The 15,549-nt window shown below is 41.5% G+C and overlaps 1 protein-coding gene across 2 annotated transcripts in view; it reads left to right on the top strand.

Annotated features, from left to right (window-relative positions):
- LOC118364546 (protein O-linked-mannose beta-1,4-N-acetylglucosaminyltransferase 2-like) overlaps nt 1–14,358 on the top strand; it is a 37,602-nt gene extending 23,244 nt beyond the window's left edge. The window contains exons 2-3 of one of the 2 annotated variants that reach the window (XM_052489688.1): nt 5,277–5,336; nt 6,049–14,358. In XM_052489688.1, coding sequence (XP_052345648.1) covers nt 6,123–7,898 — 1,776 coding nt within the window. In that variant the 5' untranslated portion in view covers nt 5,277–5,336; nt 6,049–6,122 and the 3' untranslated portion in view covers nt 7,899–14,358. The remainder of the gene's footprint in view (nt 1–5,276; nt 5,337–6,048) is intronic. The other variant, XM_052489689.1, reaches the window with a different exon arrangement.
- The last annotated feature ends 1,191 nt before the right edge of the window (nt 14,359–15,549 follow it).

Below are 15,549 nucleotides of genomic sequence, written 5' to 3' on the forward strand. Positions count from 1 at the left end.
ATATGAAAATGCCCTTTTTGTTACAAATTTAACCAGAATAATGTACAATGCACATCCACTAATAACCCATTTCTGGTAGCAGGCATTATAGAACATTAATACTGGTTTCATAAAACATCTCTCAAGCACAAGCCTACATGCTAGTGAGTAGCCAGTGAATCTTTATATTTAAAGTCAGCCAACTTGGATCTACAGTGCATTCAGAAAGTATTCAGACCCCTTGATCTTTTCCACATTTTGTTACGTTACCGCCTTATTCCAAAATGTATTTAAAAATAAATAATTCCTCATTAACCTACACACAATCATACCCCATAATGACATGGGAAAAAATGTTTTTTAGAAATAAAATTAACTGCAATATGACTTTTCCATACACTACCGTTCAAAGTTTGGGGTCACTTAGAAATGTCCTTGTTTTTGAAAGAAAAGCTAAACATTTTATCCATTAAAATAACTTAAAATTGATCAGAAATACAGTGTAGACATTGTTAATGTTGTAAAATGACTATTGTAGCTGGAAACGGCAGATTTCTTTTTTTTGTAATGGAATATCTACAGTTTAAGTCGGAAGTTTACATACACTTAGGTTGGAGTCATTAACTCCTTTTTCAACCACTCCACAAATTTCTTGTTAACAAACTATAGTTTTGGCAAGTCGGTTAGGGCATCTACTTTGTGCATGACACAAGTCATTTTTCCAACAATTGTTTACAGACAGATTATTTCACTTAAAATTCGATGTAATCACAATTCCAGTGCGTCAGAAGTAGAGGTCGACAAATTAATCGGAATGGCCAATTAATTAGGGCCGATTTCATGTTTTCATAATAATCTGTAATCGGCATTTTTGGACACCGATTGTGGACAATTTTTTTTAACCTTAACCTATTTAGGTAAGTCAGTTAAGAACACATTCTTATTTTCAATGACTGCCTAGGAACGGTGGGTTAACTGCCTTGTTCAGGGGCAGGACGACAGATTTTTACCTTGTCGGCTCGGGGAATCGATCTTGCAACCTTCCGGTTACTAGTCCAATGCTCTAACCACCTGCCTTACATTGCACTCCACGAGGAGCCTGCGTGACAGGCTGACTACCTGTTACGCGAGTGCAGCAAGAAGCCAAGGTAAGTTGCTAGCTAGCATTAAACTTATCTAGTAAAAATAATCAACCTTAACAGAATCACAAATTAACGACACATGGTTGATATTACTAGTTTATCTAGCTTGTCCTGCGTTGCATATAATCGATGCGGTGCCTGTTAATTTATCATCGAATCACAGCCTACTTCTCCAAACAGGTGATGATTTAACCAGCGCATTCGCGAAAAAGCACTGTCGTTGCACCATTGTGTACCTAACCATAAACATCAATGCCTTTCTTTAAAATCAATACACAAGTATATATTTTTAAACCTGCATATTTTGTTAATATTGGCTGCTAACATGAATTTCTTTTAACTAGGGAAATTGTGTCACTTCTCTAGCGTTCCGTGCAAGCAGTCAGGGTATATGCAGCAGTTTGTGCTGCCAGGCTCGTTGTGAACTGTGTGAAGTCCATTTATTCCTAACAAGAACCGTAATTCATTTGCCAGAATTGTACATAATTATGACATAACATTGAAGGTTGTACAATGTAACAGCAATATTTAGACTTAGGGATGCCACCGGTTTGATAAAATACGGAATGGTTCTGTATTTCACTGAAAGAATAAACGTTTTGTTTTTCAAAATCATAGTTTCTGGATTTGACCATATTAATGACCAAAGGCTCGTATTTCTGTGTTTATTATATTATAATTAAGTCTATGATTTGATAGAGCCGTCTGACTGAGTGGTGGTTGGCAGCAGCAGGCTCGTAAGCATTCATTCAAACAGCACTTTCGTGCGTTTGCCAGCAGCTCTGCTGTTTATGACTTCAAGCCTATCAACTCCCGAGATTAGGCTGGTGTAACCAATGTGAAATGGCTAGCTAGTTAGCGGGGTGCGCGCTAATAGCGCTTTGATCCGTGACGGCACTCGCTCTGAGACCTTGAAGTATTTGTTCCCCTTGCTCAGCAAGGGCCGCAGCATTTGTGGAGCAATAGATAACGATGCTTGGAGGGTGGCTGTTTTCGTTGTTTTCCTGGTTCGAGCTCAGCTGGAGGCGAGGAGAGGGACGGAAGATATACTGTTATACTGGCAATACTAAAGTGCCTATAAGCACATCCTATAGTCAAAGGTATATGAAATACAAACGGTATAGAGATAAATAGTCCTATAATTCCTATAATAACTACAACTTAAAACTTCTTACCTGGGAATATTGAAGACTTGCGTTAAATGGAACCACCAGCTTTCATATGTTCTCATGTTCTGAGCAAGGAACTTAAACGTTAGCTTTTTTTTTACATGGCACATATTGCACATTTACTCTCTTCTCCAACACTTTGTTTTTGCATTATTTAAACCAAATTGAACATGTTTAATTATTTATTTGAGGCTAAATGTATTTTATTGATGTATTATATTGTTAAAATGAAAGTGTTCATTCAGTATTGTTGTAATTGTCATTATTAGAAATAAATAAATAAATTTTTAAAAATCGGCCGATTAATCGGTATTGGCTTTTTTGGTCCTCCAATAATCGGTATCGGCGTTGAAAAATCATTATCGGTCGACCTCTCGTCAGAAGTTTACATGCACTAAGTTGACTGTGCCTTTAAACAGCTTGGAAAATTCCAGAAAATTATGTCATGGCTTTAGAAGCTTCTGATAGGCTAATTTACATCATTTGAGTCAATTGGAGGTGTACCTATTTGTGATGGATGTATTATTTCAAGGCCTACCTTCAAACTCGGTGCTTCTTTGCTTGACATCATGGGAAAATCAAAAGAAATCAGCCAAGACCTCAGAAAAAATATTGTTGACCTCCACAAGTCTGGTTCATCCTTGGGAGCAATTTCCAAACTCATGAAAATACCACGTTCATCTGTACAAACAATAGTACGCAAGTATAAACACCATGGGACCGCGCAGCCGTCATACCGCTCAGGAAGGAGACACGTTCTGTCTCCTAGAGATGAACGTACTTTGTTGTGCAAAGTGCAAATCAATCCCAGAACAACAGCAAAGGACCTTGTGAAGATGCTGGAGGAAACGGGTACAAAAGTATCTATATCCACAGTAAAACGAGTCCTATGTCGACCGAAACTGAAAGGCCGCTCAGCAAGGAAGAAGCCACTGCTCCTAAACCAGCATCAAAAATCCAGACTACGGTTTGCAACTGCACATTGGGACAAAGATCGTACTTTTTGGAGAAATGTCCTCTGGTCTGATGAAACAAAAATAGAACTGTTTGGCCATAATGACCATTTATGTTTGGAGAAAAACACCATCCCAACCGTGAAGCACGGGGGTGGCATCATCATGTTGTGGGGGTGCTTTACTGCAGAAGGGACTGGTGCACTTCACAAAATAGATAGTTTTCCTCCCTCATGATGCTATGTGGATATATTGAAGCAACATCTCGAGACATCGGTCACAAAGTTAAAGCTTGGTCACAAATGGATCTTCCAAATGGACAATGACCCCAAGCATACTTCTAAATTTGTGGCAAAATGGCTTAAGGACAACAGTCAAGGTATTGGAGTGGCCATCACAAAGCCCTGACTTCAATCCTATAGAAAATTTGTGGGCAGAACTGAAAAAGTGTGTGCGAGCAAGGAGGCCTACATCCTGATTCAGGTACACCATTCTGCCAGGAGGAATGGGCCAAAATTCACCCAACTTATTGTGGGAAGCTTGTGGAAGGCTACCTGAAACGTTTGACCCAAGTTAAACAATTTAAAGACAATGCTACCAAATACTAATTGAGTGTATGTAAACTTCTGACCTACTGGGAATGTGATGAAAGAAATAAAATATGAAATAAATCATTCTCTCTACTATTTTTCTGACATTTCACATTCTTAAAATAAAGTGGTCATCCTAACTGACCTAAGACAGGGAATTGTTACTAGGATTACATTGTGAAAAACTGAGTTTAAATGTATTTGGCTACGGTGTATTTAAATTTCGGACTTCAACTGTACGTAGGCGTACAGAGGTCCATTATCAGCAACCATCATTCCTGTGTTCCAATGGCACATTGTGTTAGCTAATCCAAGTGTATAATTTTAAAAAGCTAATTGAGCATTAGAAAACCCTTTTGCAATTGATAGCACAGCTAAACGTTTGTCCTGATTTAAAGCAGCAATAAAACTCTCCTCCTTTAGACTAGTTGAGTACCTGGAGCATCAGCATTTGTGGGTTCGATTACAGGCTCCAAATGACCAGAAACAAAGCATTTTCTTCTGAAACTCGTCAGTCTATTCTTGTTCTCAGAAATGAAGGCTATTCCATGCGAGAAATTGCCTAGAAACTGAAGATCTCGTACAACGCCGTGTACTACTCCCTCCACAGAACAGCGCAAACTGGCTCTAACCAGAAAAGTAAGAGGAGTGGGAGGCCCCGGTGCACAACTGAGCAAGAAGACAAGTACACGAGAGTGTCTAGTTTGAGATACAGACACCTCACAAGTCCTCAACTGGCAGCTTCATTAAGTAGTACCCGCAAAACACCAGTCTCAACGTCAACAGTGAAGGGACGACTCCGGGATGCTGGCCTTCTAGGCAGAGTCCGTGGCTATAAACCAAATACTCTGGAATACGGCAAATACAGTATACCGACCAAGTCTACTGCAGACCGTCTGGCTCCAGGGAGAGGAATGAAGTGTATTTAGTGTCTGCAGCCCAAAGTTGAAGGTTAGGGAGATCGTCCGTAGATGCCAATGACTACACTAACTCTCTTGACTCTTCTTTTTGAGTATTGCTAAGTTATGGTGATATAAAGCAGTAAACACCCTCAACTTTTTTATACTGGAATAATTATATTATTTTAATCTCAACCGCTATTATGGAAAGTGATATTTATAGTATCTCAGGCAGAGGCTAGCCTATAGAAACATTTGTTCTTGTAGCAGTTAACCTTTAGATGACTATTTACCCCCATAGTCTGGATGCAATTGCTTGGGATCCCAAATGGCAATGTATTCCCAAGATAGTGCACTACTTTTTACTGCAGCCCTATAGATCCTGGACTGATCAGAAGTAGTGCACTATATAGGGAATAGCATTTAGGATGCAGATAGTCTGTCTCACCACATGACTCACTTGTTCTCTCAATATGCAGATTAGTGTAGTTTTAAGAGTAACTTTTCTTTTCCCCTTTCTCTCCTCACAATATCATTCATCAAGACATAACCAGGAGGGGAGTGTGATTTGAGGTTCCTGGAAAGCCTGTGCTTATCCACCAAGGTAAACAAAGGATACGTCTCAAATGGCACACTTTTCCCTAGCCTATACAGTGCACTACTTTTGATCAGAGCCATATGAGTCCTGGTCAAAAGTAGTGCACTTAAAATTAATACTTTGAGGTTTTGGCAATGAGGCCCTTTGTCTACTTCCCCAGAGTCAGATGAACTTGTGGATACCATTTGCATGTCTCTGTGTCCAGTTTGAAGGAGGTTAAGAGGTAGTATTGCGAGCCTATGTTAACTAGTGTTGTTAGTTCCCATAGACTTCCAGTCATTGCCTTAACGCTAGATAGCCATTGAGCTAACGCTAGTGAGAAACTTCCTTCAAACTGCACGCAGAGACACAAAAATAGTATCCATGAGTTCATCTGACTCTGGCGAAGTAGGTAAAGGGCCTCATTGGCAAAATCCCAGAGTATCCATTTATTTGGGACACAGACAAAGGCTTCTCCAAGGGAAAGGGGCTCTGAGCCATGCTTTGATCCCTAAAATTGAAATTGTTCTACCGGTATGCAGACCTTCATCAATAGCACTGTAAATAATCGGCTTGCGCTTTGTTTGATATTATTTATATGATTACTTTGAGTTTGAATGTAATTTGAATTTGGAAAGTCTGAAATATATTATGTTCAGTTGGAAACATGATATCAGTAATATGCTAAAAATAATCTCTCTCCCTCCCTCCTCCCGCCCCCTCTCTCTCTCCTCTCCAGGTGTATCGGCGCCTGGCTAGCGGGAGTCGAAGCATGCGTGTGAGGTCAGAGATCAAATTGGACGTGGAGCTGTGATGCGTGCGGCGAGCTGCAGGATGAACGTGGCGGCGATACTGAACGGCCTGCTGGTGTCGGTGGTGGCAGCACTGCTCTGGAAGTACGTGAAGCTAAGCGAGCACGCTGCAGTACTGGAGGAGGAGCTGCAGCTGACCCGCCAGTCCCAGGAGTTGACCCAGGCCCGGATAGACTACCACGCTGCTCTGCTGGCACTCCAGGAGTATGGCACCCGTATGGTCTGCACCGGAAAGATGCACACTGATCGCATCTGCCGCTTTGACTACCTGTGCTACTGCACCGAGGCCGAAGAGTTTGTCTTCTTCCACAGCAACTCCTCCTTCATGCTGCCCAACCTGGGGCCCCGGCGATTCCAGCCAGCCCTGCTGGACCTGTCCTCTGTAGAGGATCACAACACCCAGTACTTCAACTTCCTGGAGCTGCCCGCAGCTGCCCTCAAGTTCATGCCCAAGCCTGTGTTCATCCCTGACGTCACCCTCATCCTCAACCGGTTCAATCCGGATAATCTGATGCACGTGTTCCACGATGACCTGCTTCCCATCTTCTACACCATGCAGCAGTACTCGGACCTGGACGATGAGGCCCGCCTGGTCTTCATGGAGGGCTGGGGTGAGGGCGCACACTTTGACCTCTACCGCCTGCTGAGCAGCAAGCAGCCACTTCTCAAAGAACAGCTGAGGAACTTTGGCAAACTTATGTGCTTCACAAAGTCCTACGTGGGCTTGTCCAAGATGACCACATGGTACCAGTACGGCTTTGTCCAGCCACAGGGCCCCAAAGCCAACATCCTGGTCTCTGGGAACGAGATCCGGCAGTTTGCCTCATCGCTGATGGAGAAGCTCAATATCACCAGGCGAGGAGGAGAGGAGAGCGCAGCGGAGGAAAAGGACGAGTACATCGTAGTGTTCAGTCGCTCCATCAACAGACTCATCCTGAATGAAGCGGAGCTGATCCTGGCGCTAGCGCAGGAGTTCCAGATGAGAGCGGTGACGGTGTCTCTGGAGGAGCAGACCTTCCCCAGTATCATCAAGGTCATCAGCGGGGCCTCCATATTGGTCAGCATGCACGGGGCCCAGCTGGTCTCCTCTCTCTTCCTCTCCCGGGGGGCCGTCGTAGTGGAGCTCTTCCCCTATGCGGTCAACCCAGAGCAGTACACCCCTTACAAAACCCTGGCCTCTCTACCAGGCATGGACCTGCAGTATGTGGCCTGGAGGAACATGGTGGAGGAGAACTCTGTGGCCTACCCAGAGAGGCCCTGGGAGCAGGGAGGTATAGCCCACCTGGATAAGGAAGACCAGGAGCACATCCTGGCCAGTAAGGAAGTGCCCAGACACCTGTGTTGCCGCAACCCAGAGTGGCTCTATCGCATCTACCAGGACACCATAGTGGACATCCCTTCTTTACTAGAGGCTCTCAGAGCGACAGTGAAAACCAGGCCCAACCTGAAGAAGGCCAAGCCTGCCAGCACGGTCCACCCAGGCCAGGTCAGAGAGCCCCAGTGCCAGACGTCGGTCCAGGCCACCAACGAGGCCATGCTGACTGTGTCGTGGCAAATCCCCTGGAACCTCAAGTACCTGAAAGTCAGGGAGGTGAAGTACGAAGTGTGGATCCAGGAGCAAGGAGAGAACACGTACATGCCTTATATTCTCCCCCACCAGAACTATACCTTCTCTGAAAACATCAAACCCTTTACGACGTACCTGGTGTGGGTGCGCTGCATCTTTAACAAAAACCTCCTGGGGCCCTTTGCAGATGTACTCACGTGCAGGACATAATTTGAGTTGATATTTACAGTTTCAAGAATGTGACTGCTTGTTCCAGATGATCAGATGTTGGGGCTTTGGATTATTGAAGGTGATGCTAGAAAGGTTCTGTATAATTTCAGCCAGTAGTTTTGAATGTAGCGCTCACGAGACAAAATGGGTCCCGGAAAATGGTGCACAATTGTATGTTACGTCCTGCACGATAAATGTTTCTTGCAATTCGTATGATATGTTATGAATTTGCAAGTGCTTTAAGATCCCGTTCAATCTCTTTTTAAAAGGAACTTCTGTGATTGAGGATTGTCTCCAATTTGAGGATAGTTGATATGATATAATCTGTATCTAGGATGAGAGACTGTGCTGTTTGATGAGACAACCATGTCCTCACACAGAGGAGAGTGAAATGCAGTAGAAATTCAATGGAATTTAGCATGGGACCAGGGAATACATGAGTCACGATTTAAGGATGCATTGTCTGTACCTGCAGAAAGTGCTATACAACATGTCTTTTTGAGATATAGGAATTTCTTTAATATACTTATTTATGAGCAAAAATGTATAGTACAAATTCATGTATGTTTTTTTATTAGTCTTAAACACTGAACCTATCTATCTATACCTGTACTTATTTGAGTGTGTAATGTAGGTTTTCAGCAAAGCCCAGGTGGGACTTTAGGATGACTTGGTCTTGGTTTCATACTTGATTGGTTTGTGATTTGTTATACAGTTATCTGATAAATCACACCTTTGTGGCTTAGCCTACCCTCCTACACAAAGTTGTAGCTTTGTCACGTTGTCTTTCTAATTGGCAATTTACATAATTGCAGAATGTTGCCAAAACCTTAAAGGGATACTGTGAGATCCTGGCAATTGTCTACTTACCCAGAGTCAAATGAACTCGTGGGTACCATATTTATGCCTCTGCGTGCAGTATGAAGGAAGTTAGAAGTAATTTCGCGAGCCAATCCTAACGAGCATTAGCACAATGACTGGAAGTCTATGGGCATCTGCTAGCTGGGTATCTGCTTCAAGCCTGGGAAATTCCAGTCCTCGGGGACCTGATTGGTGTCACACTTTTCCCAGATCCCTAGCAAACACACCTGATTTAAACTAATTGCGTTTTTAACTGAAGCTCATGATTAGTTAACTATTGGTGTCAGGTGTGTTAGCTGGGGCAAAAGTGTGACACCAATCAGGCCCCCGAGGACTGGAGTTGCCCAGACCTGCTTGCTGCAGGTACCCATACACTTCCAGTCATTGTGCTAACACTAGTAGCGCTAGCAACTTCCTTCAAACCACACGCAGAGACATAAAAAGGGTATCTATGAGATCATCTGACCCTGAGGAAGTAGATAAAGGGCTTCATTGCCAAAATCCCAAAGTATTCCTCTAAGAGAAACCAAAGTGAATTTGAAAATATGGTCACCAGTCTACAGTACCATTAAGTATGTGTTATTAGTTGTGATTTGGATTATCTTGTGCTTCATTGAGGCTTTAATATTTGCCATTTGCCGTTTTGAACTATTGTGACCCATGGATAATAAATTCTTCCCCTTCTAGATTATTTGAGATATTAATTCAAGGCAGATAAAACTTTCAAAGAGTGTGTCCAGGAAAATATGTTGCCAGTTTTCTAAAGATGCGGACTAAAACATGCATTATTCATTCAAATGTAGCAGTCTTTTAAGAACAGGGTTCCTCTAAATGAAAATTAAGAGAATCTATTATCATGTATTTATGTGAAAGGTTCTGTTGCTGTGCGGTCACTAGAAATGCGAGGGGTAGTTCTATTTCTTTCAGAAAAACTGGAGTTTCTTCAATCAGTTTCTTTGTCATTGCCCTGTGTGTCAAATGATAAATACAAAAAGGTTCATATCACTTCAGTGTCCCCATTACAGCAATTCTGAGTTCAATTGTCCTATTTGTTGTTATTCAGTCCACACAGTTGCAGAATATGATCAGAATTCCTTACTTACTATTAATGGGTACCATTTCTGATTGTGATCATTTACATTTTGCACAGGTTATATGCATGCATAAACTTGACTATAATTAGCCTGTTATGCTTTTAATTTGAAAGGGTGGTAATGACTGCTCTGCCCCAAATCAAGCTGGAGGAGTAACCCATTCTATGGCTCATCAGTGCTGCTAACCATGCGTGATGCAGGGTTTGTATCCCAAATGGCACCCTCTTCCCTTTATAGTGTACTACTTTTGACCAAGACCGATAAAGGTGACCAGAGCCTAAAAATAGTGTTGATTTTGGGACTCAACCCAAGTCTATATGATAGTGTGCAATGCTGCCTGTTACTTTTCATTGCCTTGTGGTGTGCAAAACTAAAGTAATGACTAGCTTCCCAGTATGTACCAAGTCCCCAGAGTAAGAGTGCTGATGTAGGATCAGGTCTTGCTGCTGCCCTCCTGTCCTACTAAGCGTATATACATTGCCTTCAGAAAGTATTTACACCCTTTGATTTTTTTTCCACATTTTGTTGTTACAAAGTGAGATTAAAATGGTTGGAAAATGTACAATTAAATGAATCTACAAATAATCTGTAATGTCAAAGTGGAAGAAAAATACTAACATTTGTTTAAAAAAAACACTAATACAGTATATCTTTATTACGTAAGTATTCAACCCACTTAGTCAACACATGTTAGAATCACCTTTGCCAGCGATTACAGCTGGGAGTCTTTCTGGGCAAGTCTCTAACAGCTTTTCACACCTGGATTGTGCAACATTTGCCCCTTATTATTTTCAAAATTCTTCAAGCTCTGTCAAATTGGTTGTTGATCATTGCTAGCAAACTATTTTCAGGTTTTGCCATAGATTTTCAAGCAGATTTAAGTCAAAACTGTAACTCGGCTACTCAGGAACATTCACTGTTTTGTGAATGACACAAATATTAATTTCCACAAAGTTTGCTGCTTCAGTGTCTTTAGATATTTTTGCCAGATGTTACTATGGAATACTGAAGTATTATTACAAGCATTTCATGAGTGTCGAAGGCTTTTATTGACAATTACTTGAAGTTGATGCAAAAAGTCAATATTTGCAGTGTTGACCCTTCTTTTTCAAGACCTCTGCAATCCGCCCTGGCATGCTGTCAATTAACTTCTGGGCCACATCCTGACACACCGGCAGCCCATTCTTGCATAATCAATGCTTGGAGTTTGTCAGAATTTGTGGGTTTTTGTTTGTCTACCCGCCTCTTGAGGATTGACCACAAGTTCTCAATGGGATTAAGGTCTGGGGAGTTTCCTGGCCATGGACCCAAAATATCAACGTTTTGTTCCCTGAGGCACTTAGTTATCACTTTTTAACATTTTTTATTTATAAAATTGTGAGTGAGCCCACTCCCTTGGCTGAGAAGCAACCCCACACATGTATTGTCTTATGATGCTTTACTGTTGACACAGGACTGATGGTAGCGCTCACCTTGTCTTCTCCGGACAAGCTTTTTTCCGGATGCCCCAAACAATCGGAAAGGAGAAAGTTACTTTACCCCAGTCCTCAGCAGTCCGATCCCTGTAACTTTAGCAGAATATCAGTCTGTCCCTGATGTTTTTCCTGGAGAGATGTGGCTTCTTTGCTGCCCTTCTTGACAGCAGTCCATCCTCCAAAAGACTTTACCTCACTGTGTGTGCAGATGCACTCACACCTGCCTGCTGCCATTCCTGAGCAAGCTCTGTACTGGTGGTACCCCGATCCCACAGCTGAATCAACTTTAGGAGACGGTCCTGGTGCTTGCTGGACTTTCTTGGGCGCACAGAAGCCTTCTTCACAACAATTGAACCGCTCTCCCTGAAGTTCTTGATGATCCGACAAATGGTTGATTTAGGTGCAATCTTACTGGCAGCGGTATCCTTGCCTGTGAAGCCCTTTTTGTGCCAATCAATGATGATGGTAACCATGGTTGACAGAGGAAGAACTGATTCCAAGCACCACCCTCCTTTTGAAGCTTCCAGTCTGTTATTCAAACTCAATCAGCATGACAGAGTGATCTCCAGCCTTGTCCTCGTCAACACTCACACCTGTGTTAATGAGAGAATCACTGACACGATGTCAGCTAGTCTTTTTGTGGCAGGGTTGAAATGCAGTGGAAATGTTTTTGGGGGATTCAGTTCATTTGCATGGCAAAGAGGGACTTTGCAATTAATTGCAATTCATCTGATCACTCTTCCTAACATTCTGGAGTATATGCAAATTGCCTGATCATACAAACTGAGGTAGCAGGCTTTGTGAAAATTAATATTTGTGTTATTCTCAACTTTTGGCCACGACTGTAGATTTGGACTTGTGTTTTAGGTTCGTGTCCAAATGAAATGTTAATGAATCTTCCAGTGTCTGGTGGAAAGCAGACTGAACCAGGTTTTCCTCTAGAATTTTGCCTGTGCCTAGCTCCATTCCATTTATATTTTACCCTGAAAAACTCCCCAGTCTTTAGCGATTACAAGCATAACATGATGCAGTCACCGCTATGCTTGAAAATATGGAGAGTGGTACTCAGTAATGTGTTGTATTGGGTTTTCCCCAAATGTAACACCTTGTATTTAGGACAAAAAGTGAATTGCTTTGCCACATTGTTTCAGTATTCCTTTAGTGCCTTGTTGCAAACAATGCATGTTTTGGAATATTTTAATTATGTACAGGCTTCCTTCTTTTCACTCTGTCATTTAGGTTAGTATTGTGGAGTAACTACAATGTTGTTGATCCATCCTCAGTTTTCACCTCCCACAGCTTCTCAAAGGGATATTCAATGTCTGTTTATTTTATTTATATATATTTTTAACATATTTAGGCTTGCCATAAAAAAAAGGGGTTGAATACTTATTGACTCAATACATTTCAGCTTTACACTTTTAATTATATAGAACAAAAATATAAACATAACATGCGACAATTAACAATTTTACTGACACAGTTTATAAGGAAATCAGACAACTTAAATAAATTAGGCCCTAATCTATGGATTTCACATGACTGGGCAGGGGTGCAGCCATGGGTGGGCCTGGGAGGGCATAGACCCACCCACTTGAGAGCCAGGCTCAGCCGATCAGAATTTTAAAAACTTATACAGAAGGGCTTTATCACAGACAGAAATACTCCTCAGTTTCATTAGCTGTTCTGGTGGCTGGTCTCAGACAATCCCGTAGGTGAAGAAGCCGGATGTGGAGGTCCTGGGCTGGCATGGTTACATGTGATCGATCTGTGGCCATACTGCCAAATTGAAAAATGAAATTATGTTAGAGGTGGCTTATGGTAGAGAAATTAACATTAAATTATCTGGCAACAGTTCTGGTGGACATTCCTGTAGTCAGAATGCTAATTGCACGCTCCCTCAACTTGAAACCTCTGTGGCATTGTGTTGTGTGACAACTGCACATTTAAGTGGCCTTTTATTGTCCCCAGCACAAGGTACACCTGTGCAATGATCATGCTGTTTAATCAGCTTCTTGATATGCTACACCTGTCAGGTGGATGGATTATCTTGGTAAAGGTTAAATGCTCACTAACAGGAACTTAAAATAAATTTGTGCTCAAAATTGGAAAGAACATTTCTGGGATCTTTTATTTAAGCTCATGAAACATGGGACCAACACATTACATGTTGCGTTTATATTTTTGTTCAGTATAATTTTGAAATGCTTTGAAAATCATTATTCCACTTTGACATTATGCTGTTTTGTGTGTACGCCAGTGGAAAAATCCCAATTGAATCCATTTTAAATTCAGGCTGTAACACAACAAAATGTGGAAAAAGTCAAGGGGTGTGAATACTTTCTGAAGGCACTGTATTGTGATCGAAAAGGTTAAACTGTCCTAAATCAGCACTCCTTCTCTGAGACACTTGACATGCGGACCCAGATCTTTCTGTCCCGGGGTTGAGTTTTCAGCAGAGGTCACAGGTTTGAAAATAGTTTGACGGGTTTTGAGGCAACTGAGAGTGGTGACATGAATCTGTGAATCAATAGCATTGGATTGGGTTTTTCTCTTCCCCTAAAACAGCACAAGTGTGCCAATTCATGGACTTTGCAATGCGTGTATTGGTGTAACAATTTAATGGACATTAGTGGTGTCATAATAATCAAGGGATTTAAATGTAGTGCTTACTGGCTAGTAATGTGAAAATCCTACCCATTGTGCTGTACCCATTGAGGTATCTTACCAATTAACTAAATTCCTCATTAACTGGAATTGATCCCTTTTTGATTGAGATGTTTCGGTTTGAAAGTCAACTTGAACTGTTAAAAAAAAAAGTTCTCAAATGCAGTTCTGTCAGTGTTGGGATTCAAGAGATTATTTTGAACTGTTGTTCAATGTGATGTAGTATTTTGTGTGTTTGTAATGCTTGTTAGTTTGTGTATACCACCTCCAGTAAATAAATTATATTTGTTAAGACTGAAGTGTGTCAGAAACTAGTGTACATGTATTATGTTTACTATAATGATAAAGAAATAAGCGCATTGAGTAATTGTGAGTAATTTACATTTACATTTAAGTCATTTAGCAGACGCTCTTATCCAGATTGAATAAACTTTTTTATATACAGTACCAGTCAAAAGTTTGGGCACCTACTCATTCAAGGTTTTTTTTTAAAACTATTTTCTACATTGTAGAATAATAGTGAAGACCTCAAAACGATGAAATAACACATACGGAATCATGTAGTAACCAAAAAGGTGTTAAACAAATAAAAATATATTTGAGATCCTTCAAAGTAGCCATCCTTTGCCTGGATGACAGCTTTGCACACTCTTGGCATTCTCTCAACCAGCTTCATGAGGTAGTCACCTGGAATGCAATTCAATTAACAGGTGTGCCTTGGAAAGATATTCCACAAATTAACTTTTAACTTTCTAATGCGTTTGAGCCAATCAGTTGTATTGTGACAGGGTATGGGTGGTATACAGAAGATAGCCCTATTTGGTAAAAGACCAAGTCCATATTATGGCAAGAACAGCTCAGATAAGCAAAGTGAAACGACAGTCCATCATTACTTTAAGAGATGAAGGTCAGTCAATCCAGAAAAAGTGCAGTCACAAAAACCATCAAGCACTATGATGAAACTGGCTCTCATGAGGACCGCCACAGGACAGGAAGACCCAGAGTTACCTCTGCTGCAGAGGATAAGTTCATTACAGTTACCAGCCTCAGAACTTGCAGGCTGAATAAATGCTTCACAGAGTTTAAGTAACAGACACATCTCAACATCTAACTGTTCAGAGGAGACTACATAGATAAATTGCTGCAAGGAAACCACTACTGAAGGACACCAATAAGAAGAAAAGACTTGCTTGGGCCAAGAAACACGAGAAATGGACATTTGACCAATGAAAATCTGTCATTTGGTCTGATGAGTCCAAATTTGAGATTTTTGGTTTGACCAAGAAGGAAAGTGATGGAGTGCTGCATCACATGACTTGGCCTCCACAATCACCCGACCTCAAACCAATTGAGATGGTTCGGGATGAGTTGGACCGAAGAGTGAAGGAAAAGCAGCCAATGAGTGCTCGGAATATGTGGGAACTCCTTCAAGACTGTTGGACAATTATTCCAGGTGAAGCTGGTTGAGAGAATGCCAAGCGTGTGCAAAGCTGTCATCAAGGCAAAAGGTGGCTACTTTGAAGAATCTAAAATATGTATAACACTTTTCGTTAC

Source organism: Oncorhynchus keta, chromosome 31, assembly GCF_023373465.1.
Source record: "Oncorhynchus keta strain PuntledgeMale-10-30-2019 chromosome 31, Oket_V2, whole genome shotgun sequence".
Lineage (NCBI taxonomy): Eukaryota > Metazoa > Chordata > Actinopteri > Salmoniformes > Salmonidae > Oncorhynchus > Oncorhynchus keta.